Source organism: Crocodylus siamensis, chromosome 4, assembly GCF_052110815.1.
Source record: "Crocodylus siamensis isolate JL-2025a chromosome 4, ASM5211081v1, whole genome shotgun sequence".
NCBI classification, from domain to species: Eukaryota; Metazoa; Chordata; order Crocodylia; family Crocodylidae; genus Crocodylus; species Crocodylus siamensis.
Window position 1 is genome coordinate 156,435,545 of NC_143398.1, and position 27,882 is coordinate 156,463,426.

The following is a 27,882-nucleotide window of genomic DNA, read 5'->3' on the forward strand; positions in this document are numbered from 1 at the left end:
GAGTCTCAGGAACACTCTTTGGTTTCCCCTCCTCCTTGGATCAGCAGTGCCCTTTTTTTTGCAAGGAGACAGCTGGTGGAAATGTGCTGGTGGAGTCCTTTCAAGGACAAACCTGTCAGCGGCAGCTCCTTGAATTAATGGACTTGCAGCTGAGTGTCACAGGAAATAGCAACCCGGATTCATAGGTTTAAAAGGCCAGAAGGGATTGAAGGGGTCCTCTGGTCCAGCCTCCCACGTTCACCAGCCAGAGAGCCTTGATTGATGACTGATCTGTAATGGCTGAGCTAGGGCAGCAGATCTCTTAGGAAGGCATCTCTTTGTGAGCTGTCAGCCTCACAGAACATGTCACCGCTTCCTGGGCCTCTGGATGTGGTCTAAAACCTGAAATGGTGGTTCAGGTTAGGTACCAAAATGCCAGCACTTTGGATGGATTCTTTATTGGGATTGGGGGGCTGTGGCCAGAGATCTGGTGAAAGTCAAAAGATTAAAAATGGAGGCATGGAAATGCATCTCTCCATACACAGATGTGTACAGAATGCACCATGAGCCTGGGGAACACAGCCACACGGTAACGTGAAGGTCAGGATTCCCCAGAGCAGCCACTGCTAGCTGTGGTTGGAGACAGGATGAAGGACTGGATGGGGTCCTGGCTTGAGCCGATGGAGCAATTCCTGTGAGGCAGAAGCAGGTGACTATATTAAATCTCTGTTTCTGAGACCACAGGCCTGCAATTGGACTACCCCTGAGCCTGAGGTTGGGCACAGTTATCCCCCAGAAGGACAGCAGGTATATAGACCTCATCTCCTGCAAGTGGGTGGTTCATGTGCTTTCTCCCTTTCTCTCTCTCTGTCTCTCTATCCCCTCTCTGCAGTCCAAGCTGGCTTTGCAGAAGCATCTCACCAAAACCTTGGCGACCCGCTTTCTCCCAAGCCCGCTCACCACGGCAGCTGTGTGTGCCATGCCCAGCCCCCTCGCCCTCCGACCAGCTGCTGCCACCACCCTCTTCCAGGCCCCGATCCTTGGACCAGCACTCTTCCGAACCCCACCAGGCCACATCCGTGCCACGCCGGGCCCCATCGTCTTCGCGCCCTACTAGAACCTCTCAGCCTCGAAGGCTCCATCTGTTACAGACGTGGCTAAAACCCAGGGGAACTATGCAGTAAGGGGCAACCCTCTTGGGGACAGGCGGTTGTCCTGATGAAAGGGAAGAGTATTTGTAACCCTCTCTCAAGGTTTTTCTTTTGCTCCTAGAGGCTTTAACAAGGTTCCCAGTGGACTAGAGGATTCCCCAGCTGACACTTCTGACAACCCCAGCTGTGCACCCCTTACCCTCCACCTGCACCCCCACTCCCAACACCCAGCCTAATTTGCCATGCACTTGCTCAGTGGAACACATCCCTGCATGCAGCTGGATTTGATTCAGTGACAAAGATAGTGCCAGGGCCACCAGCCCCTCTAGAAAACTCATGTATTCTCATAGCCAGCAGGGGTTTCTGTCTTAGTTTATCATTCACCCCCTTTGACCCTTCATAATTATTAAAGTCAGCCTCATCAGGGCAAAGGGCTCAAGGGATAGGAAAGGCGTCCATCTCTGGCTGCCTGATTCAAGGTCAGCTCAGCATGGTAGCAGTTTCAAAATCATAGTTCCTGGCTGGCCATTCTGCAGCCCAATTGGGTGAGTCTGTGAGGTGGATCTCACACCAGGTGTTAGCAGTTCAGAAACCAGCCCCTTACTGCCCCTTCCTCAGATGGAGCTGTCCTTCATGGACACGTGCCTGCTGCACACCAGAGCGTGAGACCCATTGGTGAAGATTGCTGTCTCTGCTGCCCTGATTCTGAGGCTGCAGGTGGAGCATGAGTCTTCAGCTCTGTTAGCCTAGTACACTTCACCAGCCCCAAATTCCTAGAAGAGATAAACCGAGACAGACACCAGCCAGATTCTGATGGCATTTTTGCTTCAGGAATGAGTAGGGAACCCCAGGGCACCTTCATAACAGAGTCCTCTTTCATGCTTCCTTCAGAAAGCACATTATTTTCCACCGTAGCAACAGTGGAGCACAGTGGAGAGCAGCAAATTTTGAGGGGTTCCCTAGTCTACTAGTAAGACAACAGAACTCTTGGGGTCAGTCCCAGGTCTGGAAGCAGTGCTGTCTAGGAGTTGGACAGCAGGACTGGGCGAGTCAGAACACCAGCGTTCTCTTCCCAGTTCAGTCCAGAGGTGTGGTGTGACAGTAAGAGAACAGCCTCTTATCCCTGAGTTCAGTTCCCAGCTCTGCCACTGACTCCCCGTATGCCAAGGTGTTCACCTCTTTGTGCCTCAGTTTCCCCCCCTACTAAGCAGGGGATGAGTCTGTCCCTACCTCGCGGGAGAATGCTGTGAGGCTGAGCAAAGGTTCCTGAAGTGCTTGGTGGTTCTCCAATAAAAGGGGCTGAGGAAGGACAAAGTATTATCATTATTCACAGGCCAGCAAACTACCTGACCCCATCAAATCAGGAGCTTCCAAGGAGTTACTATCTGCCCTATAGGAATCAGAGGTGCCCTGGTTACAGAATCCAGACAATCAAGAATAAAAGAGCAGATGCATTGAATAAACCCTTGGCCCTCTCCCTCTAATGCTCTCCTTGCAGCTTGCAGAACTTGGGGCCCTGGCAGGGCAGTGGAGGAGTCGAACAGAAGAAAACGCAGGAGGAATTGTTTTGTATTTCACTGTGTTAAAAGATCCGGCAATGACCTGGTCTAAAAACCATTCACAAGGCGCCCGGGGCCTCTGCCCACCTGTCCCCCTAGTGCACCCTGTCAGTAGAAACTGGCAGGAAGGTGGCAACCTCAACAGACGTTGTGCCGGAATGACCACCCATCCTGATCTATGCAAATCCAAATGGAGCAACCCGGCCACCGTGTGACCCTGTCTGCGTTCTACTTTGGTGCTCACTCTGTCTGCGCACTGAGGAGTGTCATTTGAAATGGAATTCAATGATGCAGCACTTAGAAAGAACCATGTAGGTGCTTCCCAGAGAGGCTCGACTCCCTCAGCCCTGACACAGGTCCCCAGCACAGAAGCTGCCTGGTGCTGCCCTCCAGAAGGCCCCTGGGGCCCCAGAGACAGGCCAGGGGCTCATATGTGCATCCAGAGACCCACAAGCACATGCTTAACATGTCTTAATTTTGAAGGAGAAAGGAAATGAGTTTCAGGAGGTATTTGCTACCATGTAGGGAGGGCCCTGCTAGGCTAAGCAGCAGGACACTGCCCTGACACTGGCTCTAAGGATCCCAGGTTGCTGTGTTCCTAATGTATGGAGCATATGGGTCTGCTTCAGCCTTCTCCTCCTTGACCTGTTGCTTCTCCTCAGGCTGTAGGGGCTCCTGGAGGTGCCTGTTTCCAGTCTTGCTGTTGGCCAAGAGGGCATCAGTCACACCTGTACATCAGTCCCTCCTCTGCTTTTGTAGGGGCCTTCAGTACCACTGTGCAGACCTCTGCCACTTGAGCAGAAGTAGATTGTTACTGTCTCTCACACAAGGCAGTAGAGGGGTAACAGGAGCACATAGCAAGGGCACTGGAGGCTTGGGCTGAATGTGGTTGTGGGAAGTGTATCATCTCCCCCTGCCCCTGTTCAAAGGGAAGGGAGCTGGTGCAGTAGATGGGCCCAGAGGTGGGGAGCAGCTTGAGGGGGAAAGAGGGACCTGACAGGCATTGTGTGGGAGGGGAATGGGAAAGGAGACTCAGCTAGGGGCTGAGTGCTGGGGGGCTGACCCTGCTGGGAAGGCATTTGAGGATGTCTGGACAAGGGGAATTGTATTTTTTGCTAGTTTTCCTGGATGCCTGGGGATGGAGCTCAGGGTTGATCTTTTTTGTTTGATATTTGGCTTTCCATATTTCCCAGGGAGCTTTGCAACCCGCCTCATTTCACCCCACCCCAAGCCTCCTGGGATGAATTACCCCTTCAGAGACCAGCAACCCACCTGTACCCCCAACCCCACAGAGCTCAGCATGGCAGAGGCAAGCTCTCAGCCAGGCGCCTGCCCAGGGAGCTGGTCTGTGCAGCAGAGTTGCAAGCAAACAAAGCCAGCTAGAGGAATAGGTCTCCCCCGCCCCAAGTTGCAGGCCCTTCTTTCCACTCCCTACAAAGCCCAGAGCAGGTGTAGGGCCTACCATTGGGCAAAGCCTCCCCTTCTAAGCCATGGACAGGACAATGTGATGGAAACCCAGCATTTTGCTGAGATGCATCCCAGAGGTCTTCTAATGCCCATCAACCCCCAGGTAGCCTGAGTATCCCCCACTTTCACAGCCCTCTCTGTGCCTCTGCTTTGCTCACTCTGCCCTACATACTACCTGAGTGGCCCTCCTAGCACCCTCTCCCCCATGCACACAGTGCTGGCTTTGAGAATTCAGGAAGCATACAGCTTTAGCCAGGCTCCTCCTTATGAGAGACCCCAAAAAGCACCACAGTGGTCTCCCCTCACAAGCCCCCCCAGGCTGTGTTGTTGATACCTGTGCTGGACTTTCCTTTGGAGCCAGTGAGTCACCTAACGGCGCCAGGGCCTGATATACTCATACACTCGGCACTTTAACCCCTTTAAAGCCATTCCTTCTACGAATAATACTGCGATGAGCTGCTTGAAACCACGCACCCCCATCTCCTACGCCCCTGCACCACCAGAGTCCCCTGTCTACTCCTATGCTCTCCAAAGCATTAACTGCCTTTGACTTAGCATATACTGTAGTAGCTGTAGGGCGTAGTGCGTAGCTCTCGACAACGTGTGCCCCTCTGTACATAACCTTGGAGTGACGTGAACAATGTTTGATTAAACAGAAATAAAAGAAACCAAACCTCACACACAAAATAAAGACTCTAGGGACTTGGCCAGTATCTCCCCCTCCACCCCTCTGTACTGTTCACTGTATATTTTTTGATGTACTATAACTGTTGGGGAAAAAAAAGGAAAATATTTTGATAATCAAATCTCATCGCTTTATTGTGTTACTCAGTAAATAAAAAGAACAAGTATAACTGAGCCTGGCTCTCCCTGTGCCTTCATTTGGGAAACTGGCCAGTGGGTAGAGAGAGGAGGTCAGTGGCAAGAATAGGTAGGTGCCCCACCCAAGTTTCAGGCCCATCATGCTGTAGATATCAGAGGGTGTGGAATAGCCCCATCCCCAGTGGCTCAGAGCAGTGAAGACTTTACTCAGCTGGCCAAAGGCCACGAGAGGGAGCATGGTGGCGTGGGTCAGGATGTGCACCGAGGACACGAGAGATCCATGTTATGTTGTTGACTCAGCTGTGTGGCCTAGGGTGGATGCATCCCCTCCCTGGTTGGTCTGCAAGCTCACTGGCTCACTTATTTTGTGTCCAAACAGCACTCAGCATACGCTGATGACCACAGCCAGCTTGAGTGACCTTATTGTATGTACATGAAGGAGCCTAAGGGTTGTTGTGCACAGAGGGGATGCAGCCTGCAGCTAACCACCTCTTTAATTCAGAAGGGCAGCCCACAAAGGCTTCAGAGTCCATCCCTTCATGCTTCCCCACCTTGGCAGCAGGCAGTCCCATGACCCTCACTCCCCCCGCAAATCAAGCTGTGGAGCCCGCTGTCCCTCAGGGCCCTATGCCATCTTGGACGCAGACTGCAGCGAGTCCAGCTCTAGCTGATCAGTGCTCCGACTGGACTCTGCTTTTGCCCTCAAATCAGTGTCTCTGCCAGAGCCTGGTTAGGTGTGGAGCTGCAGCCAAGTGGGGCTTTGGTGAGTTAACCCTTTTAGTCCCAGCCCACCAAAAATCCCAAGTGAACAGGTGGTGCCTGCAAAGCTGGTTATAGCTGAAGAAGCAATGCAGTCAAACAAATTACCCCTGACCTTAGCTGAACCCTTGGGGCAGGTAGATCAGATGCCCTTCTCTCCCTTGTAAAAAATGGCTTCCTGCCACTAGTCTTGCCAGCAGCAAACAGTTATAGCCTGACAGTCCTAGAGCACTGCAGTCCCCAAAGGGTTAAAGGTGATATTTCCATAAGGCCAAGGCAACACCTGGCCACTGGACCTAACAGTGGCTGGCTTCTCTGAAGAGCTGAGCTCATTGTGCACTCTTATTGGGCATTAAGGGGCACAGCTGGTCATCCAGAGCCAAAGCTACCCAGCTATATGGCTCAGCAGCCTCTACCACCCCCACTCTCCTGCAAGCAGCAAGAGAGAGGGGATCCTGGCACCTCTGACAACAGTAAGCAATTCCATGAGAAATAAAAAAGCACCAGCCCAATTTCCCTGGCTCTATCTAGGAAATGGTCTAACAGGGCTGGGCTGGGGTACAGAGCTATTCAGGGATACCATGGTGACCCCAGCTGTGGCTGTGGCCTCAAATATCTGTTCAGAGAAGATAAAGGAGCTTGTAACACTAACTTCTCAGTTCTTAACCCACAGAGGACGTGACTGGTCTGAGTGGAGCCTCCCCTGTACTGCTTCCCCTAAAAGGATGACTACCTAAGAGCACTGAAGGGAGGAAAGCTGCCTCCCCTGGGCTCACTGCTCACCTGTAGTGCAGTTTATGTGAGCTACAGCTGCCCCAAATCCAATGCAACAGTACCCCACCCCCACCTCAAGCAGCTGAGCAAACAGCATGCATCTAGCACCTGGGACATGTGGAGGGGCTGAGGCACTGAGCAGAGGGTGCTGGGTTCTTCCATTTGCATAGAAGAAGTACTGGGTTCAAGTACTGCCCTTGCTGATCTCTGCTGAGGGCTTGGCCATCAAAATTATGTCACAGCAGGGGGAGAGACAGGAGGTTGAGGCTGTTTTGCAGCCTCTCTGCCACGGCCAGGCACTGACAGGCCTAATGAAGTGAAATCTGTGCTCCCTTCAGCCCATTCTGAGGCTGTTCTGAAGGGGATGCAAAGGGGTGGGGGTCTAGGCCGACAGTCCAAATGTAGCAAGGATCCCAGGACAGCTCAAGCTCCCCAGGTTGTTCAGTGTGGCAGCAATGCCCTTGCAAGGACAGAAGGCTTCAGTGTCCTCTGCTGACAGAGCTCCATGCTCCCAGGGCACCATGCTGCAGAGACAGGGCAGTTGCTGCTGCCTGTGGGTGAGCAGGGAGGTCTGGAGGGTAAATACCTCCTGCAAACCCTGCATCCAGCTCAGCCTTTGTTGTGCTGTGGGGTCTAGATCACCTAAGCTTCCCTGCTAGCTGAGCAACCTCTCCAGTGACTACCTCAAGGAAAGAATCAGAAGATGGAAGAGAGCCTGCACCCTGCTGCCAGCCAGCTCTGTACTGCATGGCTACTGACTCAGAGGTAACTGCCCATTATAGGCTGAGGGCAGGGGTGACACTGAGCTAAATGGAGCTTTAGTAAGGGAGGCTGGAAACAGGTGCAGCTTTTGGCAGGACCCACATGCCCCACCCATGCTCAGGCAGGGTCCCCCAGGTCTGCCCAGCCTTTGGGAGACAAAGCCTGAACTAAGAGGTCCTGCAGGGAGGGTCTTTGCAAAGCCAGGCTCAACCAGGAGGCAGCTCAAACACCTACAGGACCTGAGCAGTGAATAGAGCTGCTCTCTCCCCTCAGCTCACAGCGTATGGGCCAGGCATTCCCCGCTCCTCCCCAGGAACCGGCACTGGACCACTCCATGCCAGCCAGTGCAGTCAGGTGCAGAGCACGGTCCCACCTTCCACTGGAAGCTCATCACCTGCTCCCACGACTACCCAGGCACTGAGTAAGCAAAAGAAAAGGTGGGGGTGAGGTGAAGGGGCTGGGGGCAGGCCAGGCCCTCAGCTGTCCATGGAGCCACTACCCTTGTTCTTGCGGCTCAGCGGAAAGGCGGACTTGCTCTGTGGCTGCGTCATCTTGCTGGCCAGGTAGATGAATGGCTCAATCAGTGTCCGGCGGTCTGCCACAGAGACCTCCCACAGCTTCACCTTCTCACCCTTGGCCCAGTGCTGGGCCACGTCGTGATCCACGCGCCGCTGCTCTTGTAGGTCACACTTGTTGCCCAGAACCACGATCGTGACCTGTAAACAAGTCACCCCCAGGTAGAGCAGTCAGGGCTGGGTGGTACAGCTCTCCCCCTCCTCTCCAACATGCACTGCGCACTGCCCACCGTGCCAGCCCCAGGGACATGCCAATTCCACAAAGCTCTTTCCAAGGAGAAGGCAGAGGAAGTTGAGATTTGCCAAGCCAGATCCCACCCCTGAGCCACCCTATGTGCCATCCCACAACTGGCAGCAGCCCCAGCTAACGCTGATGGCCTGCAGGGAAACAAGATTCCCCTGCGCTGCTGAGAAATGAGCCATTACTATACAGTTCCACATCACCAGGAACAATGCCCCCCCCCCACCAGAGCCAGCGCAAGGCCCTTGAGTGGGAGGCCCAATCTTCTTTGTTACTCCAGTCTGCATAGCCACAACAGTACAGACCACAATACCAGAACCTGGCTGAGCACTTGCAAACTCAGCATTCTTCTAGCCTATTGGAAAATCCAGCATGGAGGTGCAGGAAGAAAGGCAGAGAGAGCCTGGATTTGACAGCCTGGGAGGTTGACACCTTCATGTGAATAATAGCTGCCCTTTGACAAGCATACAGATAGCTCCACCCCCACTCTGACAGCTCCTGCTAGCTCAGTTGCCTGACTCTCATGGCCTCTCTGCTGAAAAGATCTAAGGAGAGCACTTGGTCCTGGAGGAAGGTTGGGGAAAGGGGTGGGGTTGCCTCCCACAGGGCACTGAATCACCACAAGGAAAAAAATACTTCCTAGCTGGGTGAGATGAGCAGGGTGGGGGAACAGGCTCTGCCTCCTGTTCCCAACCCCCAAAGTTCCCACATGCCCAGGGACAGCCTCCACCCAGATCAGCCTGCACCAAGCAGAAACGCCCACCTCCTTCTTATCTTTGGACTTGTCGATCTCCTTTTTAAGCAGCTCTACCCTCTTGAAGGACTCCTTGTTGTCAGTGCTGTACACCAGCACATAGCCGTCAGTGCAGGAAAAGCAGTGCTTGGGCAGCTCCAAGCCATCTCGCAGGCCCCTGGTGTCATAGAAGCGCACCTGCTCACGCACCCCACGGTCTGTCTCGATCGAGCCCACGTAGATGTCCTCCTGGGTCTCTATCATCTCTGAACCTGCAGGAAGGCACAGGGTGACGCAGGGAACCTGGCTGCAAAGCCCTTCATTAGCAGGGGCCATGACTTCAGCATCAGGTTCGCACCCAAGAGGTGGCCCTTAGCTACCACCGCACACCTAACAGATCCCTGCCCTTTGCCTGTCTTGCACCCAGCTCTCTGCTCATAAAGGGCTCCCACAGCTGCAGTTCTCATGACGCTGCTGAAGCAAAGTGAAGAGGGACTCTGAAGGCAAATCTTCAGGGGCTTCTCTATACCCTCACCTCATCTGGGACCCTGACAGTGAGTGAAACCTGCCTGCCCACTTCCCCTGCTCATTGCTCTGCCAGCCTCCACACATCTGCATGCTAGTTTTTTTTTAAACAATAGATTTTATTCTCAAGAGCTGGCGAGTTCCAGTATGATCTGCCTCCTGACTAGTGAGAGGCAGGTGCTGATTTGTTATTGTAGGGTCTCTCACAAATATCCAGGTTGTGTGCTAATGGTTGGTATGGTCAAGCTGCTGCTGTGTCTTTCACAGCCCATAGAGAACAAAGCCTGTAATGAATGAGGAGGCCCAAAGAATCACCCCCTGTCCCTGAGGCCCACTACAGGCTACCCGCCCCACTCCCAGACTTACCAACCACATGGTTCCCATAAAGGAGCTGCTCCAGGATGGAGGTTTTTCCAACGGAGGTCTGGCCACACACCACAACCTTGCAGCTCTTCCCCATCTTGATGCTCTAATCTAGGCAAGGAGGAGGAAGAGGCTGAGAAATACATCTGCTGCAACCTGAGTGCCAGGAGAATGCACCGCATAGCCTGGAGCCCAGCCAGGCTTCTCCAGCACTGCATATCCTCCACTGCCAAGGGAGAGGGCTGCACCCTTGCTTTCTTATTCCTCTGGCCAGCAGGGGGCAGGATGTTGGCAGTGATGTGAAGCCATTGCTCAGCACAGATGCCAGGGGCATGTCAAGACTTTAGGCTGGACAGTGACTTAGCACTATGCTTAATGTCCCTTCTCTGCCTGGAACCACCGATATGAATCCCATCAGGGTCGGTCCTTGGAGGCCAGGGTTCCCCATCCACCCCCCCCAGGTCATTTCAACAAGACCTTAAAGCCAGGAGCCCTGTTGGCTCTGTGTGAATGTTCAAGGTCCCATGGAGACTTTCACCTGAGACCAGCATTGTCCCAGTGCCCCTGATCCCAATTTCCTCTCTGCCTATGGTTGAGCAGTGCAATAAAGTTAACGAAGTTTCCACCTTCCACCCCAGACCGGAGGAAACTACTGGACTAACTCTGTGGTTTGTGTGGGTGGGAGAAAGTGAACTGTTTTTCACAACCAGAAGGGGTGGGGATCAGCCCAGGAGAGAGCAGCAGCCCCCCGAGCGCCTGGTAAGCCTCTTCTGTACCCCCCACCCACCCACCACATGCCCCCTTCAAGCTCTTGTGCTGGCAGGAGACAGGAGGAAGGATAGCCATACAGCCACAGGGCAAAGCTAGGAGATGCGAGTTCACTCTCTGCTTTGTCTATGGCTGCTGGACAAGTCATTGCATTTCTGTACCCATGCTCCTCATTTTTTAAGTGGGGATAACTCTCCCCATCTCCCTGTGGGATTGTGAGGGTAAATCTGCCAGCATTTCTGAGGCTCAGAGGCCAGCATGACAGGGGACAGAGCAGGCTCCAAGGAGCAAATAGGCCTTTTTCCTTCTCCAAAGCCTCTGCCTCATTCTGTGATTTTAATATCTCGGTGCCAGGGAGCATGTGGGGCCGTGTTCTGCAAACCCCCCTTGCACACCTACACCCCTCTACACAAATGCACTCTCCCTTGAGAGATCCCAGACAGGAAACTAATAAACATGCAAATGACTTAAAATCCAGCTGAAGCCCAGGAGCAGATGGACATTCAAGGGAAAGCCACTGGCCCCAGAGCCCACGCTCTTGCTGTGGCAGGTGTGCATGGGTGCACAATGCCAAATACAACAGGGTCCTGATCCTGACTGGGGTTGCTGCAACATGAAGGGGTGACAATGATGAAGAGCTCGGCTGTTCTTGGAAGCCAGCGTCTGGCTGCACCAGCTTCCCAGTAGAAGCCAGCTCTTGTTCAAGGGCATCTGCGAATTGTCTGCACCCGCCATCCAGATGGCCCGACGCGCTGCTACCAGGAGTGGTTTCTACCTACCTCTGCTTGCTTGAAGGCTCTTCCTGCTTTCTCTTCTAAAACCTTCCTATTTAACCGGCTCACACTGCAACTATCAAGGAAAGGGAAACCACAGAGGACAAGACAGTGCAACCATGAGGCAAGACAGGGTAAGTGCAGCAGGACAGCACCATCTAGAGTCCTTGCACACAGACTGTGCAGTGCCTTCCTGCTCCTACGTGGGGCCACAATAAATCAGATGCAGTAAGTCTAGACCAAAGAGAACCTGTCCATCCATGTGCACAGTCTCAGAAGACAAGTGAACTGCAAGTAATAGGTAGTAACATTAATACTAAGGGATGGGATCTTTATTGAGCCCACACAGAGGCCTGCAGTACGTAATAGGCTTGTGCTAGACTAGTGACTTCCAGCTTTCAAGGCTGAGCCCCTTGTGTCCCTACAAACCAGGCTTGACTGACACAATCCCTTTCTTCAGACCTGCCTCCACCAGACTGCATGAAACCTGGGGCAAGCAGGACAAGAAAACCAGAGGGAGGTAGTTAGCCGTGTTAGTCTGAAGTGAGGTGAAAGGCATGGTAGCATTGCACCTAACTGAATCAGCAATGAAAGAGACAAACAGAAACAAGGACATTGTACATTGAAGGAAAAGCTTTAAAAAATATGTCTTTCAGATAGAACCAGACAGATGACAGATCACATCCTTTCTTGCAGCATATGACGGTGTTGAGGATTTTGAAGCGAGCGAAACATTTTGGCTGCAGACATGTGTCAATAGCCTGAAATGTTGTTACCTCACCGTGGTGCTAGAGTGACCACCTAGCTTCCCTCCAGCTTTAAGAGCGTTTGAGATGATCTCTCAGTTGCTAAAGCAGGGGCAGGCAATTATTTTGGGCAGAGAGCCACTTACTGAGTTTTGGCAAGCCATCAAGGGCCGCATGACAGGCAGCCAGGGGCAGATAACTATTAATTTTCTAAATTTTTTAGGGCCCCCACGGGCTGGATAGAATGGCCTGGCGGGCTGCATCCGGCCCCCCGGGCCGCATTTTGCCCACCCCTGTGCTAAAGCCTCATGTCAAGGCCTTTTTGAGGGTGAGGAGAGCAATGAATTTAAGAGGCATCATTGCTATGAGGAATATTTAATTATTTATGGAGGAGTCAGCAATTTCCACAGAAAATTAGGATTTGGCCACTGCTCCAATGATTGGTCAGCTAAATGCAACCACACAAGGCAGCCCTGATCCTGCCAGTCCAGCCACGAAGGGCTGTTTTCTGCTCCATGTTTGCTACCCCACCACAGGCAGCAAATGTCTACATAATTGTGGGGGTGGGACGGGAGTCCTCCGAAGGGCCTCGGAAATGAAAGATGCCAAGAGACAAGGGCAGGGAAAGGAGAGGCGTGAAGCTAGAACTGAGTGTCACCCAGACATTTGAGGGGTTGATTATGCAGTGAGTTCCCGGTTGAGCCCCTATACTTGCCCAAGCAGAGGGCCTTGCAGAAACAGGCCGTAGGGCATGCTTACAGCTTGGTGTTTAAGATCTTAATTATTACTTCAGGTAATTATTATCCCTCAGTGTTGCTAAGGCTGGATGCTGCATGGGGGTGGTACAGGGGGAGGATATTTCGTAGCTGTAGGGCACTCAGAACAGCAGTATTACTGTGATTTATGATCCATGTCACAGCAGCACCTAGGAACGCTACTCAGCGTCCTCAGCACTGCATGGGCACCAAGCACAAGTGGTGCTTGCCATATCATATCACTGTGCATCCTTCCAGTGTTGCAGTGGTCTCAGGTTGCAGCAAGGGAAATTGAGGTTAGATATTAGGAGAAACTTTCTCACTAGGAGGGTGGTGAAGCACTAGAACAGGCAACCCAGAGAGACTGCTGACTCTCCATCCTTGGAGGTTTTTAAGCCCTGGATAGACAAAGCCTTGGCTGGGATGATCTAGTTGGGGCTGGTCCTGCTCTGAGCAGGGGGTTGGACGAGACGACTCCTGAGGTCCCTTCCAACCCTCCTTTTCTATGATTCTACCATGTTTCCCCTAATCCAGCTGGCCTTTCTGCTGCTGCTCTGATGTCTGGGATCTCCTCCTGCAGACTGTTTTTAACGCTAGCCAAAACCATCGACTCCAGTTTGGAAATACTAACTCAAGTGAACATTAACTTTCAGCAAAGTACTGGAGGCAGCATCCAGATGCTCAGGAAGGCCAGGTCGCATTTTCTGACCCTGCAAGAGAAGTGTCCACTTCACGCGAATGCCGACAGGGTGAACGAGGCGACTTCTTTGGATTATTTCTGCCTCGCCTGTTGCGTGTGCACACCTAATGTGGGAGGTAGCAAATGATGGTGTCTTCCATTAAGGCTTTCCTCCCCTTCACCTTTATTCAATCTTAAACTGAACAATACAGTCCAAGGCCACTGGCTTACTAGTACGGCTTACTAGTACAGCTTCTAGTTTCTTTTTTTCACTGGGGAAAAATGTTTGTTATATGCCATGACGCACCACATCCTCTGTACCCGCTTTTCAAAATCCTATGCTCTACCTATAGGTCTACCCATGTTTACACACACACTTTCACGCTCGCACTTTCTGCCACCCTCCGCTCTCATCCCCCCTCCCCAGCCGGACGCGGAGGCCCTCTTGGCGGATCTCAGGGGCCTCTCCTCGTTCCCGGAAGTCCGTGCTTCTTCCGGCCCCATCACTCCCCCGCCCGCTTCTCCCTTCCTCCCCTGCCCGGGTCCCGGCTCGGCGGTAAGATGGCGGCGATGGCCGAGTGCGATGTGATCATGGCGGCGCCCGAGGGGCCGGGCGGGCTGGACAGCGACGAGGAGGCGCGGAGGTAGCGGGCGGCCTGCGCGGGGGCCGGGCCGAGCCGGGGCGGGCGGGTCCGGGGCGGGTCGGGTCAGGACGCGGACGAGGCCCCCCCGCTTCCTGGGCGGCTGGGGTTGGGGTTGGGGCTGGGACTGGCGCTGCCCGGCCCTGCGGGGCCTCCCCTGGGAAACAGCAGCAGCAGCACCAAGGGCATGCGGAGGGCCGCCGGTCCAGCTGCAGCGGGGAGACGGGCCGCGTGTGAGGAGGAGCTGACTCCCCGGGACAGCGGGGAGGCGGTGGGGTTTCCAGGCTTGAAGCGCCGCTGCTTTGAGCGGGGAGGGCGGGTGAGGCGCCCTCCCGAGGTCCCTCCAGCCTGCTTCCTACGATTCTGTCTGCTCGGGGAGGTGGCTGGGGGCTGCTGGAGCAGCTCTCGCCCCCACGTTTGCTGTGCTTCCTTGGCTGTCCGCCCACAGCCGGGCCGGGTGCTCGCTGTGCAGCCCCACCTTGCAGCCCTTGCCCCCCCCCTCGCACTGGCCTGCGGCAGGATCCCGTGGCCCCTGCCCTGTGTTCAGCGGGAGCATCCTGCAGCTGCCCGGGTGCTCCTGTGGTCAGGGTGGTTTTGGCCTGCGTGTGGCATCATGTGCTGAGGGCTGCCCTGGGTCCATCCAAGCTTGATGCCTCTGAGCAGCCCCTGCTCTCCGCTGCCAAGTCTTGTGCTTAAAAGGAAGGATGCTGTAGAAAAGCAGCAAAGCCGGGCTTTGAAACCTGGCTCCTTTTCAGGGCAGGAGTGCTGTGGAGGTGGCACACTCAAGCCTTTGTCATCGCTGTCTGGGGGTAGCATTGTCTTGTGTCTGAAGGTTCTCGGACAAGCAGAGCTAAAGGGTTAATCTATGTATGGGGAGGGGAGTCCTCTGGCCAGGAGCCTGTGGAAAAGAAGCAGGAGGGAAGACTCTTAGCGCACAATCCCCTCCCCTTCTCTGGTACTTACTGCCCCAGGATTTCATAGTTCCTATTTTATTGCATCTCCTCCCTCACCTTGTATAATCAGAGATTCCTGATAGCCCAAAGCAACCTGCATCTCAGCCACACCCTCAGGTACCTGTCCCATGCTGCCCTGCTTCCTGGGAAAAGGGCCTTTGGGTATGTATACTGGAGTACAGGATCCAGTCTTGAAAATACTAGTACAAACGAGCTTGGCTGCCACCCCCTCCCCTTGGTTATTATTAAAGCTTATTTTATCTGTGGAAAGGGCAAATCTCTTTCATCTCTAAAGCTACTCGGCAGACTCTGCCCAGAGGTGCAGATACCACTGGCTGAGACTGGGCATGGTGGAATCCCAGCCTTTTCCCTTGCTTATGAATTTCCTTTTTGAGCAAAGGTTTCTGTTACCACCTGCTGCTGACCTGTTATAGTCTCAGCAGGAGGTGAAATGAAAAGGACAGCCTATAGAAAACACAAAGCTGGTTCCACAGGGTTTAAACCTGCCAGGCTGAAACTTTGCAGCCTATGATCACCAGAAAGAAAAAACAAAATCTCTGAAGGTGGGTTCTTGCAGAGACCTGGTCGAACAATGGAAGCCTGGAAAGAAATTAAACTGAAGGGGCCTCAATAATGTTAGTTCTTAAATGACAGTGCTAGCCTGAGGTAGTTATGCTACTTATTAACTGTCAAAGATGGAGGGCCAAGGGACAACACTAGAAGCACTTCAACACACACTAGTGATACCATGCAGAAGCTTAAGAGAAATATAAAATATATTGTTTTAAAGCATCTGGGCATTGGGCACAAAGAATGTCAGAGAGGTGTGGAAATAGTAGTGCTGGGGAAGTTGTGTGTGAATCACTACTCAGTATTGTGCCTAATACTGTTGCTTTTGGTATAGTGGTTGAGTTTAAAATGTGTTCGGTATCGTGACTTGGGCTCAGTCTTTCAGTTATAGAGACCTCTAGTACCAGCCTTTCTTGCTCCCCAGAACCTGTGAAGAGGGACTTGTAGTGGTCTGGAAACAGAAGAACAGCTTGTTCGGGAGAGTTCTTTCCTGGCTTGTACTAAAGGAAACCTTCAGGAGTGGAGAGCAAAGGCAACCTGGCTGACCTCCACTGTCTTACAGTGGTGTAACCAGTACTAGCTTGCGAATGTTCAGTTCTTCATTGTAAAACATGTTTCTTTCTGAGTGTTGGGTTCCCAAGCTGTATATTCTTCCTTTGGGTGACTGTTATTGAGGAAATAGTGCAGCAACACAGCTTCAGCATCATCACAATTTCTGTGCTACTTCCAGGCTTACTGCTGCCTTCTCAGAGAGCTTGGAATTTAAAGACTATTTGAGCAGAGGCCTGGGGTTAAGAGCCTCCTGTCAGTCTCATCTCCGACCTTGCTTTGTTAAGGAAAATTGCTTAACTTACCTGGCCCAGTTGATCCCTTTGCAAAACAAGAGTAATTCTTAGCTACCTCAGAGGGGTGGCTGGAGACAGAATTAGTGCTTGTATGTGTAAAGCACTTTGAACTGTGTGAAGTGCTCTGTGAGCATTCTTGGACAGAGGGAGACTGCAAGCTACAGACCGAATATTTTACTATGGGTTTTACAGGGTGAGTGCGTTATTTTAAAGCTCGTGTGAATCATTTCAAATAAGTCTGCAGCCTGTTTTCACTCTTTGTGGCCTTCTGTAATTTAGCATGCAATGAAAATTATAACCAGGATAAAAAAATGTTTTGTTTCTAGACTAAGCTTTGCCTGAATATACTGTAGTGTGGTCCACTGTGTGTGGTGGGGGGAGGGGGCAGGGGCAGGAATACTTCTGATCACTGTGGCTGGGTAAATGGGGAGAGAGGAGCAATGCGGTGATTTGTATTTCCGTATTACCATACTAGCAATGCACTGAAACAGCTGCAAGTAAACTGAATTTACAGTTGGTTCAGAGACTTACCAGTGAAAGAAATAGAACGCATTCACCAGATAATGGCCACCTGCTGTTACGTCATTTGTAGGGGCACTTATAGGTAGTGATAGATGTAACTGCGTGCATTTTCTGATGTGTGTTGGTGCATTTGATGACAGTTACAGCTGCACAGTGGTGCAGCAAGCAAGCTGATTGGCTAAAGGTTTGCACTCTGAGCCAATCAGAGGCTGGTTTATCTGTAAAAGAACAGTTTTTTAAAAGGTTTCCAATCCATGGAAACAGCTCTCCTGTGGCTCAGCTGGCTTCTAGAGCTTAATACTTCTTCATTTTTGATCCGTGATGCTTTCTCCATCCTCTGCTTGGCAGCTCCAGATTCTGTTTATTGTGCATATTTGTGAGTGGGGATAACTCCCTCCTCCTCCAAGGCTGAATGATGTGGATGAAATATCTTAGAAGGAGGTATTTTAAGTTATTTGGAAAGTATCTGTGTTAAGCATTAAGTCAAATCAGTAGTTCTTTGACTGAAGCTTTTCTTGTGCAATACTCTTTGGTACAAGCTTCAGAGAGCCCATGCTCTCAGCTGTTTAATCAGAATAAATTTTGTGTCATTGCAGAAGAACTATATGAAGCAAGCATATGCCAAAGTTGTAGATTTTTTTTGCCTTGACATTTAAGCCTCTAAATGACTTGTACCACTTCATCTTTAGATTGTCCATTCAAAGCTAGCCCACCTCCCAGTGAGGGACCTATTACCACCTTCTGTGAAATGAGTTTTTGGAGGTCAGGCAAGATCCTGGTCAACAAATACCATTAACTAGTAAAGTGCCAGCAGAATGTTAAGGGTTTGTTTGGCCCTGGAAGCTAAAGACGCTCCATTCATGGATGAGGTACATTAGTGGGAGTAGTACAAAGTTTCCATTCCCCTCACTGGTACAGTCCCTGTTCTGTTTATGAACATGTCTTGTCCCAGGACTTGCAATCCAGTGCCTTTTGCTAAAGTGAAAGCCTTTTGTTAAAATAGCCTGGGCAACTGAAAAAAAAATCTCTGTGCAAATATTAAATATCCAGTGCCATAATGGGATTTGAATAACTCCATCTGAAGAATATTGTATGCAGTAGGTATACAGGAGAAAATGTTTAATTTTTACAAATAACTTAACCATGCCTTATGTCTTCAAAGAGGTGTACAAGCACCTCTTTAGGCTGAATACTATATTTTCTTGCATATATCATCATTTGGCGGATTTTCCCCCAAATCCGCTGGAAAAAATGTGGGGTGCACATTACATGTGAGGTACAGGGCTCCCCATGGGTCTGGAAATTTTTCAGGGGGTAGAGTGGTGGCATCATTAATTGCCACAGCTCTGGGAGTCATGGGAATTAATGCTGTCACTGTCCTTCCTCTCCCCCACCCCCCAGCCAGATTTCTGAACTCATTGGGGGCCACCCTCCCAAACCACATGCTGGATTGGGCTGTCGTGCAGGGTTGGCCTGTGGCCAGACCCCACACAGTAGCTCCAGGTCCATGTGCTGGTTAACCCTGTTATGCAGCTCTGGAGCCAGCATATGGGATGGGACTCACTGTGTGGCCCCATGGCTGGAATGGGCCCTGCTGCCCAGACTTTATGTACTTACCCATACTACCAAGGTAAGGCCTTTTTCCCTTCCTGGGGCCTTTCAAAAATAGTGTGCGTGTGTGTTATATTTGGGGATGTGTCACATGCAAGAAAATGCAGCAATCCTGTTAGATCAAAAACTTATCATGCTTGCATGTTAGTTATCAAACCGGTTAGTTAAAAGAAATCCCTAATTGCATTTAAAGCTGAACTTGAAGGCCAATAGCTCCTGTGTATTGGGGCCCAAAATCGTGTCCTGGAAAACTAAACTGAAGCAGTACATCTCTGACACGCATCCCTTCTGTGTAGGCTTTAGGAATGTTACTAAGGGAGCGTTGTGGATTTGTCTGACCTGGGGAGCTGTGGCAGCATTGTTTGCAGTGGGAGTTTTGCCCGTACCTGTCCCAGATGCGTAAGAGATGTACCTGTGTTGCAGCCAGGGGGCAGGGAGAAGCAGTGGTAGCTCAGCTAGAATACAGGTTCATCTTTGACCTGAGCCTGGTTGTCCCAGCCTGTAGCTCCAAAAAGTTCCTGACCACTGATCTAATGCAGGGGTTGTCAGCATTTTGCAGCAGGGGGCTGCTTTAACAGAGATTAACTCTGAGCACGGGCTGCTTCCCATGCAGCTGCAGCCATAGCCCTAGTCCCCCCCTTATTCCTGTTACTGAAACACCACTAAATCTCTCCCCTGGTCTGTGAGCCAGATAAAATGGCACCATAGGCTGGATCCAGCCTGCAGGCCCTAGGCTGCCAATTCCTGGTTTAGAATATTATTCTCTAGCAGCTTGTTCTGACTGTCCTCCTCTTCTCTGGCATATTTGTATGTAACAATGAAATCAAACACCACAACATTTGGAAATGACTCTGAAGTATGCATAACCATCTGCCTACACAGATACTGAATTTCCCCAGGTGTCAGCCTCTTAGCAACAGGTCCCCTTTCATCAGTTGAATATCCCTGCTTAGCCACTGGTAGCAGCGATGCTTACTGATCATCAGGGGGTGCTGGTGCACAAAGCAGCAGGCAGCTTGGAGGCTGGAGTCTTAACACTGTGTTCATTTGGGCTGTGGTGGCTCCCAGCCTGACATCGTCTAGCTGCAGGGTAAGATCACCATTTAAATTGTAAAAGAGTTATGAGTTTGGTGTTGAGAGAGGGGCTGATGTGTCCGGCCAGGAAGCTGCACGTCCCTTGTTGGAGTAGATTTCTGTGCTTGCTGATCTCTACATATGCTAATTCCCCTATCCCCTGTCTGTTCCCTGACCTGGAGGTAGCTCCTCCACATGGTGAGGGGATGGCTGGTCTCTGGGTTCCATTCAGTTGTTAACTTATACTCAGATGGGCAGTATGGACCACTATAGAGATTGCCCGCTGATCTGCCATGAGATCACAAAGTTTATTTCACATAGGTAGCTGAATAACACCCAGTGGCAGAGCCAGGATAGAGCCCTACCAGCTAGAAGGAAACGTGGCTTCATATCACAGAATAAAATCCCTTAAATGAATCACTGAGGCAGGTTGAATGTTGTTCAGATTAGAGCCTCGGAAGTTCTGATGCTTCTGGAAAATCTATGTCATGAAAACCACATGCTACCTAGATTTATTCAAATGATTAAAAGTTTGGCTGTGAGCTTGGAGGGAGCAAAACTACAGCGAGGATTTATAAGCCAGTGGGAGGCAGATGGAAAGCTCTGATCAGTCAGGAGACAAGCTCTTGGGCAAAACCACATTTCTTGCCTCATGGTTGTTCAGGATGAAGTCTCTTCTCAGCCACTGAATCCCAAGAACTCTTAAGGACTGGAGTTGCGGAGGAGGTAAGGTGAATAGGGAGAGCGTAGTGATGGTTTCCAGCCCCCTCAGCCACTTAGTGAGTGTTGGCATTGAGGAGTTCAGGGGAGATTTGTGTGGTGGAAAGATGGTGGTTGCAGCTCTGTCTCCTGTCTGAGATGAAGCCCTCTTGCCTGGAGCCTTGAGGAAGGTGTCAGGGACATATGTAGAGTTTTACACTGTGAGGAATGAGGCTTTCCAGGTTGGAATTGGCAGAAACGCCTTGAGAACTGAGGGGGCTTGACACAGCTTTTCAGAGGAGAAGCCAAATGTTCACTAACTTGCAAGGGAAGGGAGCTGTTCCAAATGCAGCTCCCTCAAGAGCAGCGCTTGCAGCGCTCACAGGCAATGAAAGAAGTTTCTTGCTGAGATTCTTGATGCGACTCTATTCCTCCCCACCCCCAGGGTTTACGGCAGAGAGGCCCTGAAGATACACTAACCTCTCCTAACAAAGGAGCCCATTCAGGACTGGATTGTATTTTTAGCAAAACACGATTCTTCTTCAGCTTCAAAAGTAGCAAGTGGGGAATGCAGCCTACATCAGTGCAATGCAGAATGACCTCATTCAGACTGCAGCATCTGTTTGGATGGAACAATTACTAATGATATCAGGAGATCTGCATTTTTTGTTATTATAGCCAGGGACTGTGGTAAACAAGAACAGTTTTCTCTGTGTCTCTGCAATGTTGATGGAACACAACTGGGGAGAGATGCTGCTTTTCTCTTCCCTGGCTCTCACGCCACTCATCTTGCCTACCCAGCAACTCTGCCTACACAGTTTGAAGGCTCCTTGCTTTTTTTTTTTGCAAGATCTTGTTCACTATTCAGCTTTAGAACCATGCAAACAATAAAAGCGGCTGTGTTTTCTTCCCATCGCATAGTACTACCCAAGGCGCTGTAGTTTGTCAACAAAGCTCTGTAAAAGGAAGCGGTAAAAAAGAGAGAGTCCAACAGCAATAGAATAGGAAATAGTTGACCTTATATCCTTTGTAGAATCTCAAAGTGCTTTGTATACATGGCATAGCTTTGCAGGTCCCCGGAGGTAAGTCAGTAGTTAACCTCTCACTTCAGAGCTGAGCATATCTGAGGTGCAGAGGTCAGCAACTGCTGACAGTCAAGGAACAGGTCCAGGAGTCCCGGCTCTGAGCCCCACACCTGTACATCCTAGGCACCATCTGGTTGCAGCCTGACTGCTAAGCTTGCTTGAGAACTTATAAATCTGTCCTCTGCTGCTGTTCAGTGCCTGTGGTAAGTGGTTCGGCAGGCCGTGAGGTCAGTGGTGGCTCGGGCTCTGTGCGTCCCTGTTCTTCAGAATGCAAGACAAAGGGTTTCCAAGGGACAGCACTTAATTTTAAATATGGGCTGTTGCTCTGAGATTTTTCCAGAAAATGATGGAAACTAGAGAGGAAGCTACTGGGTTAGCTATCCCATCCCAAAGCTCTTGCTGCATGGGATCGCCCCCACCATTTTCTTTGCTGTTTTTGGAATGGGTGAACCATAATCCCACTCTGAAATGGACACTGCGCACTAGCACCTTTTTAGTCTTCCAAAACATGAATTCCCCCTCAAGGCCTGTGATGTATATCCATCCTCCTGATCCTGCATCAAATATTGGAGGAACAGAATAAGAAATCTCCAGCATGGTGCAGCTACGAGGTAGGTCACAGATATCTTTTGAAATGTGCTTGTTCTCAGCTCATGGCTCCCCAGTAGGAGCATGTACTGACTAAAAGGAAAATTGCATTAGTGAAGTGAGTGATTTTTTTTTTTTTTTTTTCCTTCCTTTCCCGAGCAAATTCCTTTTCCTCTTATAAAACAGAGGGCATCTTCAGGATACGCTTCTATGTCCTCAAGGGGGGCGGGGTGTGCTGAGGAGAGCTCCACTTTCACAGTCAGATGTTGAGACGCATTGAGATGCCACGTACATGCCGCAGGGCTGACTTTGAGGGTGAGCTGTGACTACAGGTGTCACTACAGCAGCAGAAGGCTGCACCCGTGTGAGGACCCAGCACAACATCCTTCCATGGGTGCTCCGAGCTGTGCTCGAATCCTCGCCCATGTTGGTGGGACGAGCATGAAGAGGGGGATCTTGGTAGCTTCTCACCAGACACTGAAGAGAAGTTCCACCCAGACCAAAGCCAGCACTTAGATGGGAGATGATAGCAGATGCTTGCGAGCCCTGAAATGGACTTTCTGTAACAGCCAGGCCCTGGACGTGAGCTCATTACACTCCCAGCTCAGGATTTGCACACTTGGATAACTCACTTCTCTGCTACCTGGTGACTCCCCAGCACCTCTTTTAAAAAGAGTCTAACTGTATTGGGCCTTATTGATTCTTGATGCACCTCTTAACTTTGGTGGAGTTACACTAGGGGCGTGTGTGTCCCGTTACCGATGTCCTGGATTGAATCTAGTTGGTAGCAAAATTACAAATGGAAGCAAGTAGCACATATTTTATCTGTGACCCTGAAGCCTGTGGAGTGACAACACAGTGTCTTTTGTTTTGCCAGCTGGCAAAGCTGCGACATTTCAGTGAAAACAACCCTTTGCATGAGGCAGTTGTGTGGGAATGGCCAATGGCAAACCTGAATGAGGTTAAAAACATGTTAACTGGCCACAACACAATTCCCTTTGTCCTCTCTCTAGTGGGCTTGATTCAAATAGCTCCCATTGTTTGCTCCAGAACGCCTGCTACTTTGCTGAAATGTGCTCCCTTGGACAGCCAGGGGCCGTGGCGGTGGCGGTTCAGCCCCCATAGAGAAAGGGGCTGGCAGATAGCCAGGGTGCCCAGAACGCTGACCATCTCAGCGTAGCAGTATTTTTAGTGGGTGCCGTTCTTGGAAAAGACGATTTTTCTCACATAATGGGTTAGTCTGTAATGAACAATAATTGAATTGGGTGTTGGTGTCGAAAGGCCTCTGGTTCAGGGACTGTCATTTGCTGCGTGCAGTGACGAGCATAATGGTGCTGACCTGGATGGCTTCTAGGCATACCACGATGTAAGCATTAAATAATAATAGGCTGTTTCTAAAAACACTGTAGGCCAGCAGGCCTCTGACTTGTTGCAGTGCATCTACAACCCAGGCATACTTGGCAAAGCTCCTTTGTTGCTGTTACTTGATGTATTCCTAAAGGATTCTTGTTCTAATGCTGTAAGAAAACTCATGCCTCCTACGCTGCAACTGGAGAGCCACTTTTTTTATATTATAGGCATTGTAGCCACAGCTCAAGCAAGGGGTGGCCAATCTTTTTCATACCAGAAGGCTCATCAGGGATCAAATGTGCCTCTGCACAGGTACAGCATAGAGGGTCAGTGTCTCTTGGAGGGAGCAGTTTGCCAGGAGTCCCGCCTAATAGTTGTATTTCCAAAGTGTTTGAACAGTTGACTCCAATTAAATATGTAACCTTGTCTTTGTTGACGGACTCAACTGTGTGTGCGCCTCAAGGTAGTCCCTATCTTTCTGTATTTATATAACTTTTAGCATGACCCTGAGTAGAGCCTTAGGATATTACCACAGTGCTACCTTACAGATTCACAGAAGTTTACAGCTGGAAGGAACCTCGTGAGACCATTGGGTCCAGCCCTGCTGCTCTGGGCAGGAAAGACTGCTGGGGGCACATAACCCCAGCAAGGTGTGCATCCAGTCTCCCTTTGAAGATCTTCAGGATAAGTGCCTGCACCACCCTCGCTGTGAGCCTATTCCTGAGTTTGGTCATGTGAACCGTGAAGAAGTTTTTCCTTATATCCAATCTGAAATCTAGGAGTTTGACTGTTGCTTCTGGTTTTCCCCTGGGGTGCTTTGGTGAATAGTTGTTCACCTAGCCACTGATGCTCACCCCGATGTGTTTTGTAAGCTGCCACCAAATCCCCCCCCAGAGTCTTCTCTTCTCTAGGTTGAACAGTCCCATATCTGTCAGGCTTTTTTCGTATGGCTTGCTCTTCAGGCCTCAAAGCATACTTACCACAACGGTAGTTGAAGTTTGCCAGCAGTTAGAGAGATCAATAGCCTTACCTCTCCTTAGGAGTTATGGGAAGTGGGCAGCCAAAGATGCGATACAGGGGCTTCCTGATCTGTTCACTCTGCATCCCTATCCTGCCAGGTTTGGCATTGTTAAAGCTGTTTGCAGTGGTGTTGGATTGCTTGGGACTTCCAGGAGAAGTAAATCACTTCTGGTAAAATGCCTTGCCGAGTCTTTGGTCCTTTTGGTAACTCTCCACACTTTGGTTTTCTGAAAGTGGAGACAGTTGGCTGACAGCTCCCTGGAGGGATCCGAGTATCTAAGCCTCCGAGTGTAACTGCTCTGGCAGGCTGGAATGTCCCATTAGCTTATTTTAGTTCCAGCAGCTTCTACGCCACAGCTACTGGGAAATCTATATTCGGATCAGTTGGCAGGCATTTCCTTTATAAGGAATAAGGTGACTTGTGCTAGTCGACTACACTCCTGGTGATAAGGAGGCAGTCATTTTTGGGTGCAACTAATATCCGTGGCTGGACTAGCCCAGTACAATAGCAGTCAATGCCAGAAGGATGTAGCATTACTGGAATCCTGGATTGTATCACTAATGGCTTTTGATCTTTAAGTTTGTAGTCTGCAAACTTGTCCTGTTGCTCTATCTGGGACTTGTTTTCCTCTGAGGATGAGGTATTAAGTGTATGCTGTGGGAGTTGGTTTGGAAGGACTAATCATTGGAAACATCAGATGTGTTCATTTCTGTGGTTTTGGGTGCAGTGGTGAAGACCCAAAGGCCATTGTGCCGGTGTTGGTTGAAATGCATCCTAGAACAGGGTGAGTTGCATCTTTTAATGTCTGTTTCATTATTATCTTCCTCATTAAACAGTGTAGAAAGAGTGGGCAGAGAAACATTCTTGTGTAAATTTTTCAGCATGGACTTGGGGACTCCAGAAAGCTGAACTCCTGGGACTGCCCAAATAGCCAAACTCTGTGTTTTGTTGCCTCACAAGACTCGAGAGGTTTTTTGAGAGATGTCACTGCTTTGAAGCAGGCAGTTACAAGTTACAAGCCTTGGTATGAACGAGCAGCTGGGATGTGGGAGAAGGAGCATTTGTAAATATAGATGAATGTGGCTTTTTCAAGAGCAGAAAATAACAGCAAACACAGTGCTGGGGCCCAGCTCCGCCTGATTTACGCCTCCTCACGCACGGAATTTGTCCCTCACTGCAGCGTTTCCCGAAGTATGCAGTGCCAAGGACTTGCTGTGGGGATGCAGAGCGCTGCCAGGACAAGCTCCCAGTGAAGCTGCCCTGCTAACCTAGCAAAGCTGAAACAGGGAGTGCAAAGCAGAAATGGGGAGGGCTGTTTGCTTGCAGGGGAGCTTAGCTTTCAAGTGGTTTTTTTTTTATGTTACACATGTCTTACATTTAAATCTATCCCTGCAAACCCTTACTTATGAGAGTAAAGGCTCTTCTTGGGCCTGCTCCTGAGAGAAGTGCTGGGCCCCCCCATAAACTCTGCCTAGTACCCTCAGTCCTCATTGATTTAAAGAGGAACTCTTGGATATATGCATCATTGGCCACTTTCTGGAAAGCATTGAGCTGGTCCTGAAAGATGGTTACCACCGTCTGTTCTTTGTTGATTTCAGTGGGTGCGGGGGGGCACACGGCACCTTGCGGGCTGTGACTGGTACGTGCTGTAAAAGTGCCTGCAGCTGCTTTCTCAGAACTGTGGAGCAAATGTTCTCCAGTGCTGAGCCAGCATCAAGAAGACCACTGGTGCAGCAAGAGGAAGGATGCGCACAAGTGGTTTTAACCTATTGCTGGGTCCTAGGCTGACCTATGAGCGGTCAGCTGCTTGTGGGTCCAAGAAGCGATTCCAGCACATAGGGATGCCCACTTCTTCCATGAATGCCACATATGGGACCTGACAAATAAGCCTTATGCTGGTAGAGCAGCAAAGAGCTGCCCTAGATCAGCTAGGGATCAGATTCTGGGTGGTGGTCACTCTAAAGGGCATCTCCAATTTGGTTGTCACCTTAATGTGTGATGTTTTACTTCCTTGCAGAGAAGCAGAATCTTTCAAGGAGCAAGGAAATGTTTATTATGCCAAGAAAGATTACAATGAAGCATACAACTACTACACAAAAGCCATAGGTGAGAGTGACTTGGGGATGGTCATGGCCTTGCTGAATCCTGTCACTGAAAATCAAAACGGGTTATGGATGATAAGTATGGAGTATCAGTTGAACGGGGTAGCCAGCAGCACTTGCCGAAACCTTTTTGTATTGTCACAGTCTTCAAAACTTCAGTGGATTGACTGTAAAGGCTCATGAGAGATGGGGGGTGGCTATAGCACTGCAGAGCAGTATTTCTGCATCTGATCCACCTGTGTGGTTTGGCTTTGAGCTCCTTCAGGTTGGTGCAGTGGTGGAAAATAAAAGCATTGCTCTCTTCCCTCCTGTATGTGATCACTAATATTCCCCAGGCTGATCTGCATAGGCTAGCACACTCTATGTGATTTCTTATGTGTGCTTGAACAGTTCTTAACACAAGAGGTCCCAATTTGGCTCCTGAGGTGACCCCCATATAAAAGTATTTCCGGTAGTACCAACCAAAACTTGCAGCCAGGGATTAAGCATTTGAATTCAGTATGATCCCTCCAGTGTACTTCACAATGCTAGTAGCTCTTTGTATTACGTTAACCATGATGTAATTTTTCCACAGATACATGTCCTCATAATGCCAGTTATTATGGCAACAGAGCTGCCACCCTGATGATGTTGGGGAGGTTCCGGGAAGCACTAGGAGACTCCCAGCAGTCAGTCAGACTGGATGATTGCTTTGTAAGGGTACGTGAACAGCCATTTTGGTGCATCTCTTGCTTGTGTTTGGCACCCCGTGTCCACAGCTATTGCGCTCACTTCCCACCGTCTTTTCAGGGGCACCTCCGGGAAGGGAAATGTCATCTCTCCCTAGGAAATGCCATGGCTGCCAGCCGCTGCTTTCAACGGGTTCTAGAACTGGATCATAAAAATACTCAGGCGCAACAGGAGGTAAGAAACACTCTTTCATCAGGGCCATGCAGGGGAGTGGAACTGAGAGCTTGGAGAGGCATTCAACAATAAATTGCAAATCAAATCCAGACTGGGTTAGTAGTCCTTGTCACTGTGTGTGGTGATGTAACAGGAGAGGTTAAATTAGCTGCAGGTGCTCAGACAACTTAGTCTCTCCAGGCTTCTCTTGAATATGGTCTCCTTATCCAAAAGGCCTGGGGGCTCAGCTGGTCTTTTGTTCAAGCACCTACTTTGAACGCCTTCAAGAGAAGTGTGGATGTTCATTTTGCGGGGATCCTATGACCCCTGCTGACTTCCTGCCCGTGGGCAGGGGGCTGGACTCAATGATCTTCTGAGGTCCCTTCCAGCCCGAATGTCTATGAAATCTATGAAATCCCTGGAAAAAAGGGGAACTAGCTGAGCATAAGGAGTTAGTAGTGGTTACCATTAGAGTGGAGAGATGGGTAGAATATGCCTGCAGTCTTGC

General features: G+C 50.4%; 3 protein-coding genes across 10 annotated transcripts in view; 2 read left to right on the forward strand and 1 right to left on the reverse strand.

Annotated features, from left to right (window-relative positions):
- Positions 1-5,014, forward strand: part of LOC149866879 (zinc finger protein 385C-like) — a 236,715-nt gene extending 231,701 nt beyond the window's left edge. For all 7 annotated transcript variants that reach the window (XM_090044407.1, XM_090044404.1, XM_090044403.1 and 4 more), the window contains one exon: positions 872-5,014. In XM_090044407.1, the coding sequence (XP_089900533.1) occupies positions 872-1,096 (225 nt within the window). In that variant the 3' untranslated portion in view covers positions 1,097-5,014. The remainder of the gene's footprint in view (positions 1-871) is intronic.
- Positions 1,134-11,346, reverse strand: NKIRAS2 (NFKB inhibitor interacting Ras like 2). Its single transcript, XM_090044412.1, has 4 exons — positions 11,258-11,346; positions 9,714-9,821; positions 8,853-9,094; positions 1,134-7,989 (listed from the first exon to the last, which is right to left on the reverse strand). The coding sequence occupies exons 2-4, from the start codon at positions 9,805-9,807 to the stop codon at positions 7,750-7,752; spliced, it is 576 nt and encodes a 191-aa protein (XP_089900538.1). The 5' UTR covers positions 9,808-9,821; positions 11,258-11,346; the 3' UTR covers positions 1,134-7,749.
- A 2,577-nt stretch (positions 11,347-13,923) lies between these two features.
- DNAJC7 (DnaJ heat shock protein family (Hsp40) member C7) overlaps positions 13,924-27,882 on the forward strand; it is a 34,199-nt gene continuing 20,240 nt past the window's right edge. The window contains exons 1-4 of one of the 2 annotated variants that reach the window (XM_090044413.1): positions 13,924-14,075; positions 26,408-26,496; positions 27,067-27,191; positions 27,282-27,395. In XM_090044413.1, the coding sequence (XP_089900539.1) occupies positions 13,993-14,075; positions 26,408-26,496; positions 27,067-27,191; positions 27,282-27,395 (411 nt within the window). In that variant the 5' untranslated portion in view covers positions 13,924-13,992. Of the gene's footprint in view, positions 14,076-24,841; positions 25,175-26,407; positions 26,497-27,066; positions 27,192-27,281; positions 27,396-27,882 lie in introns of those variants that run through there. The other variant, XM_090044414.1, reaches the window with a different exon arrangement.